Source organism: Diceros bicornis, chromosome 1 (assembly GCF_020826845.1).
Source record: "Diceros bicornis minor isolate mBicDic1 chromosome 1, mDicBic1.mat.cur, whole genome shotgun sequence".
NCBI classification, from domain to species: Eukaryota; Metazoa; Chordata; class Mammalia; order Perissodactyla; family Rhinocerotidae; genus Diceros; species Diceros bicornis.
This window is the reverse complement of record NC_080740.1, coordinates 19,984,435-20,009,431: the sequence shown is the minus strand read 5'-3', so window position 1 is coordinate 20,009,431 and position 24,997 is coordinate 19,984,435. Positions and strand designations below refer to the sequence as shown.

Genomic DNA, 24,997 nt, shown 5'->3' with positions numbered 1-24,997 from the left:
TTATATAGCCAGGAAATGAATCTAGAGCAGTGCTTTTTGTGGTGTACATCTCAGAAAAGATGCTGGCCAGACCATTTTTCCCTTTTGGGCCAGGGCAAGGCATACTGTGGAAAGGCTCTGTAGGATCCATGTGGTGCTGTTTAGTCCAAGTGTTCTTTTTGTGTGTGTAGGGGGGGTGGGGCGCGGGGTGGTGGTGGTGAGGAAGATCAGCCCTGAGCTAACATCTGCCAATCCTCCTCTCTTTTTTGCTGAAGAAGACTGGCCCCGGGCTAACATCCGTGCCCACCTTCCTCCACTTTTATATGGGACACCAAAACAGCATGGCTTGACAAGCGGTGCGTCCATGCGCGCCTGGGATGCGAACCCAGGTGGAGTCACGGTGGAGTGCTTGCACTTAACCGCTGTGCCACCGGGCCGGCCCCCAGTCCAGGTGTTCTTAACCACAGGGGATAGGATTTAGGGGGTGGGATCTGTGAACCTCAATGGGAAACAAATTACATCTTTATTTTTACTAATCTCCAACCTAAATTATTTTAATTATAAATGTAGGTATAAAAAATAGTAGTATTAGCAGTCTTGTGACTTTGTCACAGATAGAAATTACTTATATTTTTATATAATAGTTCTAAGTATATCTAAAATACATTAATAAGGAAGGACATACATTGCAATATATCACAAATTTGGTATTTTAAAAATTTTGGACAACTTTGTTTCAATATAGTTGGTTTCCTTTGTAATCCTATATTAATGTTTTTTAAAAAACATTATGCTGAGAAGAGTCCATCAACTTCATCAGACAGCCAAGAGGGCATTCTTAATTTAAGAATGCCTAGTTTAGGTAATTAAAATTATTCTCTTTTTATTTTACCTTAAACATCCTCTTTTGTTTCTGTTCTTGCCTGCTGGTATTAGGTTACTAATAGCCCTTTAATTTGTTTTACATCTCACTCTCCCTTAGCATCTTTATTTGTTGACTTCATAACATAGGAGATGCAGTGTATCATCTAAGTTCAGAAAATAGATTCTAGACTCTAGGGCAGGCAGATTGCCTAGGTCTGAATCCAGACTCTATGACTTATTTAGTTGTGTAAAGTTATCTAACTTTTCAAACACTTTGGTTTCGTCCTTTATAGGGTTTTTGTGAAGATTAAAGGAGTGCCTATTTATTAAAGGAACTTATGTCAGTATGAGTGCTATGCATATGTTTGCTATTGTTATTATTGTTTATTCAAAAAATATTTGATTGCCATTACATGAGCTGGGCCTTAGACATTCAGCCCAAGACAAATATACATAGTTGCTCCTTTTACAAAAGCTTTAAGTCTCACGACAAAGAAAGATCTTGGAAAAGACATTATTAATAATGCAAGTGTTTTGAAGGAGAAATGCAAGATTCTTGTCTGTCTTGAGGATGGGGACCAGGCAAGGAAGATGTTAAAGCTAAATAAACAAAGAATGGGACCAGCATTCCAATTAAAGCAACATCGTTTGCAAAAGCTCTGAGGTAAAAAGCTTGATACATCTGAGAATTTAAAAGAAAGTCTGTGTGGCTACACAATACAGAGAATGAGGAAAGAGTAGTGTAGGATGAAACTTGAAAAGTAGGCAAGGATCAGATCTGGTAGGGCCTTGCTGGGTTTAAGATTGGGGCGTTATCCTTATAGCCTGGGAAGCTATTAGATTTGCATTTTTAAAGGAGTAATATGTCGGCTAACAGGAGATATGATCTGAAGGATGATCTGTTATATTAGGTGTAGCAGAAGGAGGCTACAGAAGCAATCCAAGGAAAAGATAATAACCTGTTGATGGACTAGACTGGTGATAGTAGAGACGGGGAGATATGGAGATCTGCCACTGTTGTCTTGAGGGACTTCATGATTGATTTTAAAGAGAGGATGAAGGAGAAGGAGTCAAGACATTTAGCCTTCTGGCTTGAGTAGTTAGGTGGATGATAGGGCTGTTTATGGAGTCGTTGAACACAATGGAGGAGGAGTAGGTTTGGGACATGTATAGATGAATTCAGTTTGAACATATTGAGTTTGAGATGCCTGTGAAATCACTACTAGGAATTAGTTATCAGTAGTTAGTTGGATACATTTACAAGTCTGTTGCTCTTGTAAGCTATTTAAGAATCTAGTTATTGGAAAGAATGGGTGGCTTAGAATAAGCAGGACTCTTCTTTAGAGCAGGAAAAGGAAAATGTGAGAGCAAGTGATCTGAAGCTGATCTAAATGAAGGACAGCTGGGGATACAGACTAGCACTCCAGGGAATCCTAATAGGAAGTTGGAGGAATGAATTTTATTTCAAAGATATGCTGAAAAAGCAGATACTTCAAAAGATTTTTTTAAAAGTTTAGAATGTACCCACCGAGAATGAAGTATAAAAGGTTTTAAGGGGAAAAATAGGGATGAGAGGTAGATAATTTTAGTGAAATTTAAGATGTAGTTCTGACTTAAGAGGATATGCACCCGGGGTAAATGTGCTTTAGCCTAATTAGACAACTCATTGCCATTCATATCGTAGTCTCTTTAATGTAAAGGTGCTAGAGGAGCCCTTTTCGGTTTAGCCAAACTGATATTACTGAATAATATTAAACTTTAATTATTAAGAAATTTTATGTCTTTTTCTTCCTCCTCCTTTCCTTCTGTCCCTCCTTTCCTCTCTCTCTCCCTCCTTCTCCCCTGTTCTCCCTCCCTCCATCCCTTCCTAGGAGGGAGCTAGGATGGATTGCTGAGTTTAGAGTAATAGGACGTTAAGAGAGAAAGGTGTTGTTCTTTTTTTTAAATAGAGGTGGATCTTTGTTGTAAATGATTCTAAGTCCCAAGGTGATAATTTTGTGTACATTTAATTTGCATAAGATTTAATAAACAATGCTTACGGTTATATATGTTTCTCTTAGTGAATTTTTTTTTTTATTTGGTGAGAAAGATTAGCCCTGAGCTAACATCTGTTGCCCGTCGTCTCTTTTTTGCTGAGGAAGATTGGCCCTGGGCTAACATCCGTGCTCATCTTCCTCTCCTTTGTATGTGGGACGCCTGCCACAGCATGGCTTGATGAGCAGTGCATAGGTCCATGCCTGGGATCCTAACTCGCGCACCCTGGGGTGCTGAAGCAGAGTGCACAAACTTAACTGCTATGCCACCAGGCCGGCCCCTAGTGAATACTTTTGAAAAGCATTAAATATTTTAAAAATTGATTGATTAAACTATGGTACATCTATACAGTGGAATACTATGCCTAGTAAAAAAGAATAAAGAAGGTCTCTATTACTGAGAGGGTAGATCACCAAGATAAATTTTTAGATGATGAAGAAACGATCTATTTAGTCTAAGAAAGACAAGATAATAAGAATACATTGTACAACACAGTGTGTGTAGTATGCTGTCTTTTTTAAGAAAGAGAGGGAAATAATACATTTTTCTTTGCTTATATTGGCACTAAGAAATATTGGAAAGATGCCTAAGAGGGGCCGGCCCGGTGACGCAAGCGGTTAAGTGCGCGCGCTCCACTGCGGTGGCCCGGGGTTTACCGGTTCGGATCCCAGGCGCGCACCGACGCACCGCTTGGCAAGCCATGCTGTGGCGGCGTCCCATATAAAGTGGAGGAAGATGGGCATGGATGTTAGCCCAGGGCCAGTCTTCCTCAGCAAAAAAGAGGAGGATTGGCAGATGTTAGCACAGGGCTGATCTTCCTCACACACACAGAAAAAATAATAAAAAGGTGCTAAAAAAAAAAAAAGATTGCTGAGAACTAAATAGTAAAATTACCTATAGGGGGCAGAGTGAGGGGGAACACAATGGAGGAGGACAGGAGTGGGAGTGAGGCTTCTCAATGTATATTGTGTTGTATTGTTTTCATTTTTAAATCTTGTGGGTTTATTTCCAATACAGAAATTAATGTTGAAAATATTGTTTTTCTTTTAAATGTATTATAGTTCTTATAAACTGAAATGCCACATGTTTGCAAACACTACCAATTATTTTTCATTCATTCATTGTTCATGTATTGTGCATCTACAGTGTGGTTGATGCTACAGTAAAGTAGGATATAATTCTGTTTGTAAGGTGGAGAATGTAGATAATCCTGATGGAATGCTAAATGTCATAAGAAAGGCACAGTCATTGGTAGAATCAGTGAAAACTTCAGGTAGGAGGTAGCACTGGAATTGAGTTTTGGGGAAGTGGAGAAAAGTCGGGGGGAGGTAAGAGAATTTTAGGTTGGGCATGAACATAAGCACAAACATAACAAACTATAGGACTTACTCCAGTGAGTCCTTGATTTTGACAAGCAATAATGGTGAAAATTATCCCCAAGTATAGTTGTGGTTTTATCATAACATTTCAAGAAATTAAAATGTTTTGATGAAAGTAAATTGTTGTTACCCTATTTGTCATCTCCCACATTTCCAGTGAAACACTTGTGGAAATAGATGCAGTGTCAGTAGCACCCGAACTAGGAATATGAACAATGTGGGAAATTTTAAAGTAATGTTTTGTGTTGATATAATTTCACACTTACAAAAAATGTTGCATGGTTAAAAGGAACCACATAAATTATATATTACTTATATAATTTTTTTCTGAACCCTTTGAGAGTAAGTTGGAAACATTATGCCCTTTTACCACTAATACATTGGTGTATATTTCCGAAGAGCAAGAATAGTCTCTTTCATAACTACAGTACAATTTTTGGACTCAGGAAATTTTATATTGTATCATTCTACAAGCCATGTTTAAATTTTGCTGATTGTCACATAGAGTACTTAATAGCTGATAATTCCTCAAGTCCAAGATCAAATCCAGGTTCACACATTGCATTTAGTTGTCGTGTCTCTTTATTCTCCTTTAATCTGGAACCGTTCGTTAGCCTTTCTTTCTCTTTCTTGACATTGACATTTTTTGAGGAGTAAAAGACATTTGTATGGTGTTGGGAAAACTGGACAGCCACATGCAAAAGAATGAAAGTGGACCATCTGCTATCACCATTCACAAAAATTAACTCAAAATGGATCAAAGACCTGAAGGTGAGACCTGAAACTATAAAACTCATAGAAGAAAATATAGGCATACACTATTTGACGTTGCTTATAAAGCAATCTTTTCAGATGCCATGCCTAGTCAGACTAGGGAAACTAAAGAAAAAATAAACAAGTGGGACTTCATCAGACTAAAGACCTTCTACAAGACAAACAAAACCAGGATCAAAATGAATAGACAACCCACCAGCTGAGAGAAAATATTTGCAAAACATATATCTGACAAGGGGTTAGTCTCCATAATATATAAAGAACTCACACAACTGAACAACAAAAAAACAACTGGATCAAAAAATGGGCAGAAGAAATGAATAGACACTTCTCCAGAGAAGATATACAGATGGCCAATAGACATATGAAAAAGTGTTCAACATCACTAATCATCAGGGAAATGCAAATCAAAACAACACTAAGATGTCACCTCATGCTTGTTAGAATGGCTATAATCACCAAGACAAAAAGCAACAAATGTTGGAGAGGATGTGGAGAAACGGGAACCCTCATACACAGCTGGTGGGAATGCAAACTGGTGCAGCCTCTATGGAAAACGGTATGGAGATTCCTCAAAAAATTAAAAATAGAAATACCCTATGATCCAGCTATCCCACTACTGGGAATCTATCCAACGAACCTGAAATCAGCAATCGAAAGAGGCTTATGTACACCTATGTTCATTGCAGCATTATTCACTATAGCCAAGAAGTGGAAGCAACCCAAGTATCCCTCGGTTGATGATTGGATCAAGAAAATGTGGTGTATATATATATATAATGTAATACTACTCAGCCATAAAAAAAGACAAAATTGTCCCATTTGCAACAACATGGAGGGACCTGGAGGGTATTATGTTAAGGGAAATAAGCCAGAAAGAGAAAGACAAACATCGCATGATTTCACTCATATATGGAATATAAACCATCACATGGTCAGAAAGAATTGTATTGTGGTTACGGGGTGGGGGGCGGGCAAAAGGGATGGGGGGTGGGCACAAGGGGTGAAGGGAGACGTGTATATGGTGATTGACAAACAAAAACGTACAGCGAAAATTTCACAATGTTATAAACTATTAAGACAATTAAAAGAAAAAAAACACATTTGTAGAATGGCTCTCAGTTTGTTTGTCGTATGTATTCTCATAATTAGATTCAGTTGTGTGTTTTTGGCAAAGGTACCTTAAGTATGATCTTTTGTCCTCAATGCATGTTATCAAGAATAATACATGATTTTGGTTTGCTTCAATATTGGTGTTGTCTGCCAGATTATACCATAAAGTTACTATTATTTTTCTCTTTGTAATTAATAAGTAATTTGAGGGAAGATACTTGAGACTGTTTTCTTCATGAAATTCTGACCTATTAATTTTAGCATCCACTGATGATTTTCTAACTCCTCATTTCTTCTATATGTATTAGTTGGCATTCTACTCTAAGAAAGAGCTTTCTTTCCTCTTTCGTTTTTACTTTATTCATTTGTTTATATCATTATGGACTCATGGATTCTCATTTTAGTCAATGGGCTGTATAATCCATTGCTGTCATTATTTTGATGCCTAAATTATCCCAGATTTGGCCAGAGGGATTCTCATCAAGCAGGTTTTTGTGTTTTTTTAACATTTATTCATCACTCTTTAAGTATTTTCTTATTTTTTGGTGCAAAAAATTTTTTTTTCAGACTTATCTTGCACTTTCTATGCTCTAGGCCCTGAATCAGCCTTTTCTCCTAGGATCCTTGGTTCCTTCTAATGGAGAATGGCATATAAAACCTAAACCCTGGGGCTGGCCTGGTGGCATAGTGGTTGGGTTCGCGTGCTCCGCTTCGGCGGCCTGCGGTTTACGGGTTCGGATCCCGGGCACAGACCTACACACCGCTCATCAAGCCATGCTGTGGCAGTGTCCCCTACACAAAATGGAGGAAAATGGGCACAGATGTTAGCTCAGGGCCAATCTTCCTCACCAAAAAACAACAAAAAAAAACCCTCTAAGCTCCTGAATCAGCCCTTTCTCCAATGAGCTCTGGTTACTTTTATTGGAAATTTTTTTATATATGTATACCTATATACGTACACATACACACATAGACACTAAGATCTGTGCATTGGTGGTGGTGTCATTGCTTCTAGGCCCTCAGTAAATGTGGGTGTGTATCTGTGTGTACACATGCATATATAGTCATAGTTTTTACTCTTTATAGATAGGTAAGTATGGAAATAAATAAGATATAGCTGTATATATGTATGTGTGTGTACATAAGTGTGTATAAACTCATGTAGATATACACTCATATCCATCTTCTCTCTATACAGGGAGATACACATATATATAATAGTGAAAAATAGAAGTGCATGCTGATACCAACTCAAGAAATTTTTAATATATCAAAGCTCAAAATGAAGCCCTGAAGCAGAATAATGAGACCTTACAGTAGAGAAAACCCACAAGAGATTTCTTTCTACTAAGCTCCTACTGCATTCCCCACTATCACAACCTGAAAACTGAAGAGAAATGACATTTTTTTGAGGTGAACAAGATTCTCCTACCCTCTTCTTCGGCCAGTACATGAAACTGTTGCTGAATTACCACTCCTAGCAATGTGAAGTGACTGGGTGATGTTTTGTATCTCTGTCTGGAGATGTAAAGTTAGCCATTAGGAAGAAGTTGAGACTGGAAGGGCTATAGGAGAGGTGTACTCTGGGGATTGTAGTATTTCAATCAATGTTTCAGACAATAAAAGTACTACAGATGCTCAGATTATCCAGTAGTGAAATTCATCCCTCCTATTTAGATGAGCTAGCTTTGGAATCAGACATGCTGGATTTTAGCTACAGTCTATTTGCATGTAAACAATAAATAAAATATTGTAAAATGCCCCAAATTAGACTGTATCCTGTTCATATTAGCCACTCTTTCACCTTAAAATCTGAGAATGCCATGTATATTAAATATTATTATAGTAAATATTTTATTATTTAATATTAAATATTATATTGAATATTTTAGTCTTAAATTTATGGGATTGAGAAATCTCCAGAAAGAATTGGGAGGGTAAATGGATAGTTAGCTAAGTTACAGAGTTCTCTCTTAGACCTGTTTCTGCTAATTCATTTTCAATGAAAAATTAGAAAAAGTTAAAAACCAACAAAAACTTGTTGAGCACTTTATTCTGCTTGCTTTTGTTTGAAGTATAATCAAGTGCAAAAGATAGTCTTTATTCTCAAGGAATGTGCATGAAGTCGAGGAAATAAGATTAAAAGAGATACCATAAGCAGAAGAGTAAAAGCCAGTAAATAATTGTTTGTTGAATTGACTTCTGTTGACAGAGGAAATCAGAGAAAAGCAAATATTTTAGGGAGGAGGCTTTATGAAGATGGTGTGCTTTAAGCTGGTTTTCTTTGGATGGGTATAATTGAAGAGCCAGAGGTACAGGAACCTTAGCTAATAGGAATAATATTTAGAGATCTTAAAATAAGTATCATTTTAAATGGTTAACAATTAAAAAAAGAAAAATAACATATAAAAAAGATTAGAACAGTATAAAATTATAAATATATATATAAATTAAGCTATAATAATTATGAATTTCCTCAGTTTGTTTAAAAAATGAAAAATAATCTATAATATTAAATTTAATATGTACATCTCATTTACTTATTAACTTTTAGTACTTGTAGAAATAGTACATTGTCCTGCTGGTGTAATCCTAAATCTGATGTTGAACCATAAACTGCTGAGCCCTGAAGGTAAAAATTACACTGTGTGAATGTTCCTAACATCCTGCTCTGGGGATAAACATGTTCTAAATCAAGTCATTGCTCAGAGCTAAAATCTCCTACCAATTGCACTTTGTGTAGAGATGAAATGAGTAAGACTGGTTTCTTAAAAGCCATGGAGTTTTTTTAACTTTTTTTTTTTTTCCTCAGTGTTTTAGTAGTCCTTCTCTGTTCCTTTCTCCTTCTATACAGAATTGATGGTCTCTTTAGTTTGACCTCTGTCTGAAAGCTCTACCCTTTAACTCCCCTCCTCCCTCATTTTATGTTTTTGATATCATATCTAACCTCTTGTTTGTGCATTTGTATCCATTACCCTCTTATCATGGAAATAGATAATTTTTCCTATTTGTGGTCTTCTCTTTTCCCCTTAAATCAGTCCCTTTAACATTTCTTGTAGCACTGGTTTCTTGGTGACAAACTCCTTTAATTTTTGATTGTCTGGGAAATTTTTGATCTCTCCTTCCATTTCAAATGATAACCTTGCTGGGTAGAGTATTCTTGGCTGTAAGTTTTTTCCTTTCAGCACTTTAAATATATCGTGCCACTCTCTTCTAGCCTGTAAGGTTTCTGCTGAGAAGTCAGCTGATAGCCTTATGGGGTTTCCTTTGTATGTAACTTGTCTTTCTGTTGCGGCTTTTAGGTTTCTCTCTTTATCTTTAATTTTGGACATTTTGATTATGATGTGTCTTGGTGTGGGCCTCTTTGGGTTTATCTTGTTTGGGGCTCTCTGTGTTTCCTGTATCTGGATGTCTGTTTTCTTCCTTAGGTTAGGAAAGTTTTCATCTATTATTTCCTGAAATAGATTCTCTGCCCCTTTGTCTTGCTCTTCTCCTTCCGGGACACGTATAACATGGATGTTAGTGCGCTTGATGTTGTCCCAGAGGTCCCTTAGACTGTCCTCACTCTTTTTAATTCTTTTCTCTTTTACCTGTTCAGCTTGGGTAATTTCTTCTAGTCTTTCGTCCAGTCGCAGATCCGTTCTTCTGTATCCTCTACTCTGCTTTTGAGTCCCTCTAGTGAATTTTTCATTTCCAGTATCGTATTCTTCATTTCTGATGGGTTCTTTTTTATATCTTCCATTTCTTTGTTGACATTCTCACTGAGTTCATCTATTCTTCTCCCCAGATCAGTGAGCATCCTTAACACTCTTACTTTGAACTCTCTGTCAGGTAGGTTGCTCATTTCTGTTTCACTTAGTTCCTTTTCTATGGGTTTTGTCCTGTTCCCTTACTTGGAATGTATTTCTTTGCCTCCTCATTTTGCCTCTTTCCCTGTGCTTGTGTCTACGTATTAGGTAGGTCAGCTACGTCTCCTGCTCTTGGATAGGTGACCTTATATAAGTGATGCCTTAGGAGGCCTGCAGTGTGCTTCCCTCAGTTCTCAATGTTCCAGGGGTGACCCCTATGTGGGCTACGTGTGTCCTTCTGTTTTGGCCTGTTTGCTCTCCCTGTAGGTGCCCAGGGAGGCCGAATTATGCTCCTGGCCAGCTGTTGTAATGCTCAGCTGCTTGTAGTTGTTGTGGTCCCTTCAGTCTCTTTATCAGATGTGGGGAGCCCCAGGACAGTTGGCTGCAAGTTCTAATACCACATTTGTGTTGCAGTATTTCTTTTAAGGGAGTAGGCCCCCAGTGTGGCAGGTTGTTAGGCTTAGAGGCTTACAATTGCTATAAGCCTGCAGCCTTTAGGTCTCTTGTCAGCTCTCTGAGGATTGCAGCTGGGTGGGGCTGCCCTTAGGCTCAGGGGCACCCAGTTATTTCAGGCTTTGGAAGGTGGGGCAAACCCCCTATGTGGGTCTTTGAGAAGCACAAGTCTTCTGCAGCTGACAATCCCTGCTGCCCACAGGTCCACACACACAGTCAACATAGTCCTGCCCCGTGTGCGTGCCCCAACCTCCCGAAGCGGACTCAGTCTCTCCACAGCGGGAGCCCCACACACTCCACCACCGCCCCACACTCTCCACCGGCTCCTTGTGCACGCCCTGCCCCACTCAAGTCGGCTCAGTTGCCAGGCTGCAGAGAATCCAGTCACCAATCTATGCAGGCCCACAAGTTGCCTGAGGGCTTGTTGTTGGGTGGGGCCAGTCTCTAGGGTGGGCTGCCTGCCCTGGCTGAGCTGGATTAAATCGGTGCTCTAGTGGGTGGAGCAGACCTGGACTAGCAGGCCCCAAGGAGAACTCCCATGGCGTCTGTGTCAGCACGCTCACACCAGGCCACAACAATGGCCGCCGCCACTGTCCCAGTCCCTGGAGAGGTCTCACCTCTCACTGAGATGCACTCAGGGCCTATCAGGTGAGTCTCTTGTCACCAAAGCACTGTGCACCTTTCTTTCTGGTGATTTTAGGTTGCTTTCTGAAACGAGTGAGTTTGCGCGTGGGCCCTTTATGAGCCAGTTTTAATTTCTTTGTGAACCAGCTTTTCTGGGGGTACGCCCCACTGTTTTAGTAGCAGCAAAGTCAGATATTATGCCACTCGTCTCGATTGTGCTGGGTCCACAAAATGCCCACAGCGGGGGTGCTCCCCGGCTCAGGGCTCCGCGCCTCCAGGGAGGGCTGCGTACCTGTGGGCGGATCCCAGGTGGCTGTGAGGCACTGTGGCTTGTAAGGCGGCGTTTTTCCTCTCCAGAAGGGAGTTTCTGCCTCCTCCACCTCAATTAGGATTGTCCGTTGTTGCAGGAGTTCCTCTAATCCAGTTTTTAGCTCTGTCTCAGGGATAATTTTTCCACGAGTAGTTGTAAATTGGCTGTGTCCACGGGAGGAGGTGAGTTCAGAGTCTGCCTACGCCGCCATCTTCTCACTGAATGTTCGCCATGGAGTTTTTTAAATGCTATTTTTATCAATAAGCAAAGTGGAACTGAGTAACAGAGAATGGATATCATCTTAATAAAGACTGTTAGAAGCAAAAGTCTGTCTCCAGGATATTATTAAAGCTCCAAAATAGTAAAAGCTCATAATGTCAAACTTTGTTTATGTTTGTGATACATTTATAAGTTGTACTGCCTATACTGACTGCTCCTGGCTTATTTGTGAAATCAGAGCTTCCTAAGCAAATGAATAATGTTAAAAGGAGTTGCTTAGGTAAAACTAAACTGTTTCCAACTGTTCTGTGAGTGTCTATGCAATACAAACATATACATAATGATTTTAAGCAGAGGAGAACTGAGAGAAAACCGTGGCTTCACTGTACTAATTACAAATCATTTAATTTCATTCCATCAATTAGAACTAGATTTCTCCTAGGTAACAATTGATTAGCCTAATGCTCCTTAAAAGTTGTTCCTTTTTAAATGTATTATAGTTCATATTTTGCTAATTCAGGTAGGTAGTCTATTGAGTCTATTTTCTTTGATTGCAGGAGGTATAGAATTTCTTAAATACAGTTAAATCTCTCAAAGTTTTTCTTTTAGTTCACTTCATCCACCCTTACACCCAAAATCAGGATACTCTTAGTTTTTAGTTGTCCTCTCCAGGGATGGATGTAATTGAAGATTTATGGATGTTGGTGCTTTGTGTCTTGGGCTGAAGTTCTTAATTTCCTAATAGGCCCAATGTAGAAATTTTTATCTTAACATCATTAATAAAGTTATGAAATAAAAATTGTTATTATTGTGAGTAAATCAGGCAAAATTTAGTTTGTTACTAACAAGAGAATTTTCTTCAGAATAAGAAAGAAGCTTGACAATCTCATGGTAGAGTGAACTTTATATTTTTAATTAAAATTTGTATATTAATTCTCTTTCATCTATTCAGCCATATTTCTTGTCATATATTACATTTTATTTCTCAAATCCAGTCTCAAAAGGGTCTGAAGTACCATCTGGGAGGCTTCTTAGTTTCATTCCCTGCCTCGTTAAAGTATAATCTGCTAGAATAATCTCAGTGCTTTTGCAGGGGTAAAGGGTATCAGTGTTGGCTTCTTATTTAGTTAAGGAACAGAAGTAATGCTGAAATGAATGAGGTACATGATAAGCACATAGCAAGTGCTCAGTAAATGTCAAGAGTCAATTTATTGCAGGGCACACATACCCCTTCTTTTGGAAGCACTCCATTGAGAATTGGTTTTCATCAGACTTCATTTTCCTTCTTTATGTAGTCTATTTCTTTGATCACCCTTGTTCTCTTTGTTAAAATTTTCTTTAATTCCTGGGTGGAGAAACCTTGAGCTAGAAAAAAGTCTCCTTAGAGAGCCTTATTCTGTTGGTAGCCAAGGGATCTATTTCATGAATATATAATCTCAAAATTACTTTCCCATCTCCTCCATTGTTGATTCATTTAATTTTATCTATATGGCTATTTCTTAGGAATCAAAAGAAATCCAGGAAAATTATCAGGTCTAGTAACTTTTTCTTTCCAGTGTTTTCTTTCAGATAACACTATACTGCTTCACAGGTAGTGATTCACAGAGTACCTGGAACAGAGTATTGTCAGTTCTTCCCCTCCATAACTTATAACCTTGGTGTCATTCATTTTGCTTTTCTATAAGCTGTGATCACCAAATACATTGTTGCTGTTATTTTGAACAAACTGTTATCTGTTAGATCAATTAGGAATAATAAAAATAAAAAATTTTATTTTACCTTCATTTATTCCTTCTCTAACACTTTCTTTATGTACATCCAAATTTCTGACCTATATAATCTTCCTTCTCTCTGAATAATTTAACATTTCTTGCAAGGCAGATCTACTCATGAAAAATTTCCTCAATTTTTGTTTGAGGAAGTCTTTATTTCTTTCACTTTTGAAGGATAATTTCACTGGATTCAGAATTATAGATTGGTGGCATTTTTTTCTTTCAACACTTTGAATATTTCAATCCACTCTCTTCTTGCTTGCATGGTTTCTAAGAGACGTCTGATATAATTCTTATCCTTTTCCCTCTGTAAGTAAAGTCGCCCACACCCCCCCCTACTCCCCCAAATACCCCCACATCCCCAGTCTGGCTTTTCTCCAGATTTTCTCTTTTTCTTTGGTTTTGTGCCAAATATGATATGGTTAGGTGTAGTTTTTGGTATTTGTCCTGCTTGAAGTTCTCTGTACTACCTGGATCTGTGGTTTTGTGTCTGTCACTAATTTTGGAAAATTCTCAGCCACTATTACTTCAAATAATTCCTCTCTTCCTTTCTCCTTCTTCTCCTGGTATTCCCATTATGTGTGTTAAACCTTTTGTAATTGTCCATAATGCTCAGATATTCTGTTGTAGTCTCTCATCTTTTTCTCTTTGCATTTCATTTTTGGAAGTGTCTATTAATATATCTTGAAACTCTTTGATTCTTTCTTGGCCATGTCCAGTCTACTGATGAGCCCATCAAAGGCATTCTTCATTTTTGTTACAGTGTTTTTTAAAATTTTATTTATTTATTTATTTGTTGGTGAGGAAGATTGGCTCTGAGCTAACATCTGTTGCCAGTCTTCCTCTTTTTGCTTGAGGAAGATTGTCCCTGAGCTAATATCCATGCCAGTCTTCCTCTATTTTGTATGTGGGTCGCCACCACAGCATGGCTTGATGAGTGGTGTTAGGTCCATGCCTGGGATCCAAACCTGCGAATCCTGGGCCGCTGAAGCGGAGCATGTGAACTTAACCACTATGCCACCAGCTTGGCCCTTACACTGTTTTTCATCTAGCATTTTCTTTTGATTCTTTCTTAGATTTTCCATCTCTCTGCTTACGTTACGTATCTGTTCTTGTATATTGTCAACTTTTTTCAATAAATCCTTTAGTATATTAATCATAGTTGTTTTAAATTCCAAATCTGATAATTCCAAATTCTCTGCCATATCTGAGTCTGGTTCTGGTGCTTGATTTGTGACTTCAGACTCTCTTTGCCTTTTAGTGTACCTGGTAATTTTTTGTTGAGAGCCAGACATGATGTATTGAGTAAAGTGAACTTTGGTAGATGGGTCTTTAGTGTGAGGTTTCATGTTTATCTGCCTAGGAGTTAGGCTGTGTTTACTATTTGCGGTAGTTCTGGTGTCCAAGGCTACAACTTCCTCTAATGTCTTTGTTTTTATCTCCCTTGTTGTCTTTGAGTTTTCCTAGAGACCTTAAAGATAGTGTGAGTCTTGCAGTTCATTTAGCTATATCTCTTGTTATTTTATAGGAGCCCTGTTGATGTGGTGGTAGTGTTGGGGGGCAGGGGCAGGAAACATTCTACAGTCTATGATTAGGTCTCAGTCTTTGAGTGAGCCTAAGTTAGGCATTTTTCTTCCCTTATGTCAATTAGGCTCAGGTAAAATAGTTTCCCTTGCAGGCACGCTTTATTAAGGAGAACAGAATTGTGTAGTATTTCAAAATGGTTACCTTTCCCCTTCCTCTGTTAGAAGCAGGAGGGGATTTTTCTTTAGTTTTCACAGTGAGACCCTACTGGGGCTTATGGAGGTAAAACTCACAGAAGTTTGGGAGGATCTTGCTTTACGGCTGTGCCTCCTCGTAATTTTTAATTCTTCAGCTAGTCCATACTGAGCTTCCAGAAACTAACCAGTTACAGTTGAAAGTGTTCCTACCCCAGTACTGGCTTCAGCCAACACTTCTGTGCCTTGGCCTTCCCTCCTTGAAAGCCCTAATTCTCTCCAGTTTTCAGGGCAGCAGTTTGCCCTCTGACCTCAATTCTCTGAGGGATCTAAGAAGAGTTGTTGATTTTTGGTTTGGTCAGCTTTGTGTGTGTGTGCGAGGATGGGAGTGTCTATTTCCAAGCTGTTTGTATTTCAGACCAGAAACCAGAAGTTCCTGTGTTTCTTATTAGAATGAAGATTTCCCCTTAGAGCGTGGATAGTCTCTAAAGCCTTTTCTTTTTCATGGATGAACTTCACTAGAAACATCATTTCCAGTGAATATTTGAACAAAGATTACATTTGGGCAGAGATACTTTTTCTATCTCCTTTTTGAAATTATCTTTTCATTTGTTGCTTTTTCTTAATGCAGGCTGCAATCCCATGCAAGCTGGAAGGCAGTAAATCCCTGGTGCTTTCTTTCTAAGCCTCAATTCAGCAATTAAAAAGATTTTTAAAAATCTGAGCCCTTATCTCCCTCAAAAGATGTAGACAGGATGAACAGTGAGGAGAATTTGTGTACTATTTTGAAGTACCTTCAATGTGCCAGCCACTATCCTGTGTGGATACAAGGAAAAGTAAAGGTAGGATACCCAAATCATAGTGTTCTGAGACTAGTCAGGTAACAGACGGGTAAATGATATCAAACTCATATATTAGATGATGATATTCAGTCATGTCCAGAGAAACATGGATGTGGGACATTTGGAGGGTTGGGATGAGGCAGAAAAATTTACCTGAAGCGGTTGACATGTGATCTGTCTCTTAGAGGATGACTAGTGCTGAGGAGAACATTCCAGGCAGAGAGAACTGCCTACAAGATAGATGGTTTAGTATGTAGTTGCTTTTCCTCTGCAGTCAGGAATTGGAGAACAAGGTAAATTGGGCAAGTTAGGCAGTGTTTCTCCAACTCTACTCGATGTATGGTTTTATTATTTGGTTTGATATATTGCAAAGTCCAAAACAGACAGTTGCCTTATAATATTTTTCAAAGCTAAATGTGAGCAGTTTTTGAATTGTTTGTACTGTCCTGTAGTATCAAAATTGATAATTAACTGTAATATTATATTTCATATTGACAAAAGGCATGAACTGCCAAAATAGTTTAATTTTTTTAATTCTCAAATTATGTCTCGTAAGTATTTGCAGAGTGGTAGAATTCATTTGGGTTTAGGTCTGATTGATTCTATTGTTGCTTTAAATGTAAGGATATTTTATGATTTCATAGATAATAAGAAATTTTGAGAAATGATAAGCCACTTATTTTAGCTAATTTCATTTAGTTAAGCCATTTCTCTTGAAGTGGCAGCCCATTGTATAACTTTATATATATATTTTAGTCTCATCCTCCATATTTTTAGTTTACCCTTTCAGGTCTACAGTACCTACCTTCTGGCAAAGGTATAATGAACATAATTTTGACTACTACATAAGACACAGAAATACTATTCCATTACTAACTAGCAGATTATTGCCTAGTTCTAGTGTAGTGTTGTACATCTTGAAATTACCATTACCAGCCAAGATAAAGCTGTTGTAGCATACATCTGTTTCTAAATACTGTTTCTAAAATGAATGAATACGTATACATGGAAGAAAGAATTTTGGGTTCCTTAAAGAAAGCAGGATAGAGAATCTATTTTAGATTATAGAATACAGCACCAAAGCAATTGACATCTTAATTTTCTAAAAAAATCATCTTCTGATTTTGTTTCATAAAATTTGACTTTTAATTACATTACTGCTAAAATTGTTCTCTGAGATATTGTGCATAGATGATTAAAGACATTTTTGGAGGGAGCTTAAAATGACCATTAAAGCCTATTAAATCATTGCTTTTACTCCAGACGTCTCTTTCTTCACTTTCTTTTCTTTCCTTAATAGAAATAGTGTATTAGTTTTCTATGCCGCTGTAACAAATTACCATAAATTTAGTGTCTTAAAGCAACACAAATATATTATCTTACAATCCTGTAGGTCAGAAGTGTGCTATGAATGTCACTAGACCAAAATCAGGGTGTGGACAGTCTGTGTTCCTTTCTAGGATCTCTAGGGGGAGAATTTGTTTACTGCTTATTTGAGTTGTTGGCAGAATTCAGTTCCTTGCAAGTGTAGGACTGAGGTCTTGTTTTCTTACTGGCTGTAAACTGAGGGTTATCCCACCTTTTAGAGGCCACCATACTTCTTGGCTTTTTGTCTCTTCTTCCATCTTCAAAGCCAGCAATGGCCAGTCGAGGCCTTCTCACTTTGCATCTTTCTGAGACAGTGTTCTTCTGTAATCGTCCATTTTTAAGAATTTATATGATTAGATCGGGCCCACTCAGGTAATCCAGGATAATCTCCCTATCTCGGGTTCCTAACCTCAATCATATCCACAAAGTCCCTTTTACCATGTGACGTGACGTATTAACAGGTTCCGGGAGTTAGGATGTAGACATCTTTGAGGAGCCATGTTTCTGCCTACCACACAAACAGTAGTACTAACTGGTGCCTAACTTTGCTGGATGAGTTTTCCTTTTCTGTTTAGAATACCTCTGACCTTTCCCTGCTTGATTCAGTGAATACAAAAGAGGTGTTAGGATTCAGAGTCACGATAGTACTATATTAGATATAATGCCCATAGAAATTATAGGGAAACAGATTCTAGAAACACTGAAGAAAAAAAATATGCTTTCGGAGTATCGCTTTGAAAAACAAAGTCTTGGCATATTACTGTGAGTTTATATTAACTGACTCTAATCCTTAGTATTAATTAAAGTCCATAGTTATTCATAGAGCAGCAGGAAGTAAACCATTTCAGATAATCAGTAAAGAGTCTCTTAATTTAGTATTAAAACATTCCAAGATAGAGAAATACTCATTCAAAGCAATAACTTACAATAATTTATGTGAATTTTGATAATGGGTGACATTGCATCTTAATGTGTTATTTCTTTTTACCTAGATCATCACGAAGTATGTATATGAGCTCCTGGAAAAAGACTGTAATTTGAAAAAAATCTCTATTCCAGTAAGTCCAATTTTAAAAAATGTTTACTTATACTTCCAAATGAAATAGTTTTCAATTCAGAAGAAAACTTTTTAGTTTAACTGTGATAAGTTTAAATGTTAAGGTCCTAATGTGTTGATATTGATAAAGATAATATTAAGTGCCTGTCAGTATACCTCATCTCATTGTGCACAATAGTTCTTAAAAAGTAATACTCTTCAGCATAAAGGAAAGTAATACTGATTTCCAATCTTTTTTGAAAATGATGTTGCAATTGAAAGGACTACTGCTTTCTCTACCCTTTCTCATTTCATTTGGATGATTTATTTTTACTTATTTGAAGTAAGCCAGTGTACTTTTTTTGCACTAGACATTCACCATCTCTTTAATCATTTCATGATTATTTTAAATTATATGTTTTATTTCTAAGTTGTTTCCTCTGCACATTCCCAAATTCATTTCTGGTGCTTCCTGTTTTATAACACTACTCTTTCCTTTTTTTGGCAGAACACTTTTTAAAAATTTTGCACATTTTGCCATTTCAGAGTGAAAAAGTTTGAGGTTTGTTCTTAGACTCAAATTCTCAAAAAAAATTTTGTTTTTAATGTAAAACATGAAATATTAAGCTTTCGAATGAGGAAATTATCTTATGTGTGAAATGATGGTGGGACTAGATTAGATGATCTTTGCTGTCCCTGACAACTCTTTGACTTTACGATATATAAGTGTCTGGAAGACTTGATGAAAGTAATTAATTTAAGGCACAAAACTTTGCATATAAATAATTTTGTTTACATAAAATTTTGCATCGTATTTTAAAATTTTTTGGTAATATTATTCTGAGTTCGAGGTTTTGAAGATTTATTAATACTATCCATCCTCACATTAATTCCATAGTTCAATATTTTATAAAAGAAATCTATATTTAATTTTTGATAGATAAGCTCAAGTGCTAGGTCACATTGTTAATCATTTATTCATTTATTTGTTCATTCAACAGATATTTATTTAAGGATCTTTTAGGTGCCAGGCACCGTTCCAAGTGCTTGTGACGTACTAGTGAATAAAACATTATTCTGTGTAATAGCTAGGCCAACCGTTGTTTATTTTGAAACTTTCCTTCCCTTGGAAATACATGAAAACCAATATTTTAGTATCTTTGGGGGAGTTAATATGCCAGTCTCTTTTGGATTCAAACCTCTTATTTAGTTTTGACTTTAGGTCTAGTGTCATAGTCTATTAAAACTATGTACTGAATTTGATCTTCTGAAAAGGCAAGGTAGAATTTTGTCCCTTTGTCCAGTCTTCCTTTCTCGTTAATTTTAATTCTTTCAGTTTCTGAAGAATGATATTTAAAGAGCCTTAGTTTAATTCATTATTACAGCACAATTAATACTGAGTCCTTTAACTCCGTAATACATGTAGTTTCATGGAACCTTTAAACTCAACCCCCTGGATTTCCAGAACAAATCACAAGATAATTGACTGTATAGATCATGTTATATGATTACGTTTCATTAATATTCTGTATAGAAAGCCTGAGATTAGATTTGGGCAGACTTTGTGTTCTACATCTGATTATTTTCCTCTCATTTAAATTTAGACTATAAAGCTAATAAGCATAGAGCAAGCTTTACATTATATAAGACCTATAAGAAACATCATGTCCATTTTTGGTTAGAAAAGATTCCCTACGCTAAAGAGAAACCAAAAAAAATTTTTGTTTTAGGAAATAAATATCTCTCCTTAAATTATCATCACATATTTTATATAGTTGTGAAATTTTTCATCTGTAAGTAATAATTTTCTCCTGAGTTCTCTTAAATCCCAAAAGCTTTAAGAGTGATTTTTCTCTTTTTTTGTCCAGAATTGTTCCTTTTGCTAAAGGAATACCACCAAGTTTTTTTTTTTTCCTGATGATGAACTAAACTTTAGTTTTATAGTTGAACTATTTAATGAGGAAAGAAAAAGTCATTTTCTGTTTGTTTTTTTTTTAAATAGCACTTTGTGGAAGCCCATGATTTGCTGGTAAAGCTCATGATCGTGTCTCATGTTACTCCCCACCTCACATATATAGGTACAAAATATTCTTAATTCTAATATCTTACACTTGTGTAGAATATTGGACACATGAATTAAGTTAATAATTTGACTGCAAATTTTCATTCAGTTTTTTCAGTCATGTTTAAATGAACATCAAGTTAGTAGGGTTCATGAGTATCCCAAAATGAATTGTTAACTGTTAAGAATTGTTTGGTGTAGTCTCACTGACCAATTGGTCTTTGAAGTTGATTGGTCAATCAAGTGAGCTGATGCACTGGAATGACCTTTATATGTGTTCCTTAATGAAAGCTCAGCTTCATGAATTACCGTTGTTTGAAGATAAATGGCCTTGGAACAGCCATTCCCAAACTTCATTAAGTTAATGAAGAAAAATGTATTATATAGATATTTTACTATTTAAAATGAGCACTAACTTTTTACGAGTAAATTATAGTTACCAACTGTAAGAGTCAGAGTTCTGTGTTAAGATTAATATTAGCCAATGACCAGCTCTTACTCCTTAATCATTAATACCATTACATTGTTCATTTTCGTTGTTTTTTTCCCTTGAATATTCTGATGTTCTCATATTTTTACAGCCAACTTTTCTGGATGTTCAAGTAAAACTTTTATTCATTTATTCATGGCTACCTTAATTTGTAGCCCCTTGAAAATTCTTCAGCAGCATTATAATATAAAAAACACATTTTTATCTTCTGAAAAGAAGTACCCTTCCAGTTTTCAAGTGATTACCCTGGAATTTGAAGTGCCAACATTCCTTCGCTTAAAGTATTGACTCAGTTCTTTGGTAACAGGGGACTCAGTCGGATAGAAAAAAGAAGCAGTGATCAGCACCTACTGGAAAGTCTATAACTACAGGTTTTTTCATTAAGATAAACAGATGTCCATTTCCATAGCCATTCCAGGATCCATTAAGGCCTCACTGACTTTAAGAGGCACTTTTATTTGTGGGTTTAGACATACTCCTTGGTAAATGAATGACTGGGAACCTATGTGGCCCTTTTTTATTACACATCGACGGCTTTGCTTTCTAATTTTCTCTTTTGTTGTTATCACTATTTTCTTTTTTTTTTAAGCCACTTTGAGTGATTCTTCTGTTTTCATATAATGTTCCTAGGTAAAAGGGAATTTTTCTTCTCTGATTTGGTTTTCTCCTGTCTCTCACCCACTTCTCTTCCTCTTTGATTTCAGTCATACCTGCTGTCATCATCCTAATTTGCTTACTCTGGATATCAAATGCAAGTGAAGCTAATGTGATTGTGTTACACTTCATACCTCTCTTCCTGTATACTTAATTACTAATAATAAAGATACAGTTATGTCATTTTAATTGTTAGCATTGTGTAGCTCTTTTAAAATTCTTTATAATCATGATTGGTTTAATCTTCAACAGATGCTTTCTGAACCAGGCAAGTATTATAACCAGTTAAGAGGACACATTATTTAGTTAAATGCCTTTAAAGGAAGTTGCTGGTAATGCTTGATAGGATCCCTTAGTCCAAAAGTTCATTTATTCCTTTATTTACTAAGTGCCCACAATGTGCCAGCCTCTGTTTTAGGCATTGGAAATGTAGTTGGATACAAACAGAAAAGTCCATGCCTTCCTGGGTTTATATTGTAGTGGAGGAGGCAGATGGCTAATAAGTAGATATGCAAACAAATATATAAAGTAAAGCATACAATATATTAGATTGTGGTATGTGCTGTGGAGGAAGATAAAACAGAAAGAGACTAGGGAATTCTTGGGGAGAAGACCAATTCCTGGTCAGGGAAGGCTTCACTGAGAAGGGGGTATTTTTCTTAAGCCCTGTGGCCATGCTCTTCTCGCTGAAATAATTGCCCTTCCTGCTCTGTTTACACAAATGGCTAAGCATCTATTTACTGACACCAGTCTGATTATTTTAGAAGTAGAGAAATTTTAAGTTTTTTCCTTTCCTAGGAATAGTGACTGGGAACATTTAGAATCCAGGACATTTTTTTGCTATCTAGAGTTTTTATCTATTTCTTATTTTGATAATTGCATGAATATATACTATTGATGAAGTGAATAGCTATTGCATTACACAGTGTGTGGATTAACCTTCTCTATTTGAGAATGTGTATATTACCAGTCATCAAGACTTGAGCTTTTGGCTGTGACCTGGCTGTACCAAGGCTTTCATTCCCAGTTACTAGCCACAGCTGCTAATACCACTCAGTGCATGCAATAGCATATGTAATAAAATGTTGGGAAGTTGTCCCTTCCTAGAAATCTTTTGAGTCTTTCAAATCAAATCATACATCATCTAATTTAAACCTAAATATTAATTACAGTCAAAATGAATAAAAATATTCACTTTATATCCCATAAATAACTAATACATAAAACAAGGTTATTGGAGTACACAAGTAGTATTCCTTCATAAAATAATTGTTATATAATCATGTATTCACACTCTCAATGAAATTTCAAAGTCCATTTACATAGAACAGTAGTTTTTTGAATTTTTTAAATAGTTCCTTCTCCCATCTTTTAAAAGTTTAATAGTATTCCTGGCTAATATATGATTTTCCAATAGGTTTATTCTCCAATTGGGTTTTTGTTTTCTATTATAGGTGCAGTATACTTCTTCATACTTCAGTATACTTCTTCATATACTTCTTCATATACTTCAATATAGACTTAATAGCTGTGTGACCTTGGGCAAGTCATTTACACTGTCTAGGTCTCAATTTCTTCATCTATAAATGAGTAGAATAACAGTACCACCTTAATGGGATTGTAATTGAGATAATATTTTTAAAACATTTAGCATATTATCTAGACCATACAAAAGACTCAAAAATTAGTTATTCTTATTTATAATGATAATATAATACTAAATATACAATAATAATGTAGGGAGACATATATTTCCAATATTCTTTTTTCATATTTTTATATTTAAATTACTATCATGTCTTTTTTCCTCATCTACCTTATATGTAATTGTTAATCTCTATGGATATTTTAATTTTATTTTAAAGTTTTTTTACCTCTATTATTCTGTAATAGCCATTCTATAATTTATAGTAACCATTAGTTGTTTTCTCATTTATGTCTATGCCTGATCAGAAAACATTTATTTATTATTTAATTTTTTTTAATTACAGGTAGATGCTACTGAGAGTGAACCAAAGAGTTTTATCTTTATGAGTGAGGATGCTTTGACAAATCCACAGAAACTGATGGTTTTAATTCATGGTAGTGGTGTTGTCAGGGCAGGTCAGTGGGCTAGAAGGCTTATTATAAATGAAGATCTGGACAGTGGCACACAGATACCTTTTATTAAGAGAGCTATGGATGTAAGTGCAATTTTCTTTATATTTTTTTGGCATTTTGTAGCTCTGTTTTATTGTGTGTTATAAATTATTTTATCATGTCTCTTCAAAAGTATATCCTAAACATAATCTTATCTTTAAATTGTTATTATTTGTCATGAAAGGTTATTCTGCATTATTTTGCAGTTACAACGAAAAACAAAATGGTATCTTAAGAATACAAAGATGTAGATAATGTCTCTGAAGTGAATATTTTTGATTCTAAAGTTTTTTGTTTATTACATGAAATATCACTTAAACCATCAAATACTTATAAATATTGAAAGTACTTCTGAAAAAATATGACTGCTTTTGTAAATCTTTGCCTGCCTAATTTAGTGAATTTAGAAACTAAAGGACATCTGCTTTAGTTTTACTTTAAATTAATCTCTTATTCTTTAAAAGAAGAGTTGTAATAAATCAGTGTTTTTTGTTATTTCTTTAAAAATCTCTTTAGAGCCCACAAATGAAATGCTTTAAGCATAAGACATAGACATAAAAAAGGGTAAATTGCAATATTTACTGAAATTTTTATTTGAATTCAAACTTTTTAGAAATTGATATTTTAAAATTTTTTAAGTTTTAAAATTGTGTTCAAGGTTTTCTTTCCTGTAATAGTGAAGTTTTTTTTTTCTGACCTAGCATTGTTACATCTTAATATTTGGGCTACCTTTGTTTTACTGTCTCATTCTTGAGTTCTGCAACAAATAGCCAAATTTTGTAAAGTATGAGTTTTTCTCACATATTAGTAGAAGTTTTCTTCAGAAAAGTAAAGTGGCATCTTGTATAAAAGCTTTAATATAAGAACATAAAGTTATTCAGTAATATGTCTGCATGTATGCTTATAAGAGCTAAATTATTACATTTTTGTCATTAAAATTGGAAAGGAATTCTTTGATACACTGTGAAGGCAGAAGTTAAAGATAATATGTTCCATACTCTGTTAATTCTGAAAATAATAATAAAGCCCAGCCCAGCTCCTCAAGAATTTTTGTGTCAATAGATTTTGAGGCCCTTAAAATGCTGCAAGTAGACTTTCTTAGGTTAATTGTGTATTTTTTTCAGTCTTCATGGCTATGCAAAGAACCCAAAGACATTGCTTCTGATTGGTTACAAGCTTCAATAGTACATTTTTAGTAGAATTTAAGTAACTAAAGTAATTGAAGTTTAGATTGAAGTAACTCATAAAATATTATATAAATTCTTTCATATATCAGGTTATGAATAGTGAAATCAACTCTTTCTCTGACACATTAGCTT

General features: G+C 36.0%; 1 protein-coding gene across 10 annotated transcripts in view; it reads left to right on the top strand.

The window, feature by feature from the left end:
- FAM172A (family with sequence similarity 172 member A) overlaps positions 1-24,997 on the top strand; it is a 412,528-nt gene that overhangs the window by 91,417 nt on the left and 296,114 nt on the right. For 9 of the 10 annotated variants that reach the window (XM_058530416.1, XM_058530242.1, XM_058529948.1 and 6 more), the window contains 2 exons: positions 18,290-18,355; positions 23,531-23,722. In XM_058530416.1, the coding sequence (XP_058386399.1) occupies positions 18,290-18,355; positions 23,531-23,722 (258 nt within the window). Of the gene's footprint in view, positions 1-15,827; positions 15,930-18,289; positions 18,356-23,530; positions 23,723-24,997 lie in introns of those variants that run through there. The other variant, XM_058530685.1, reaches the window with a different exon arrangement.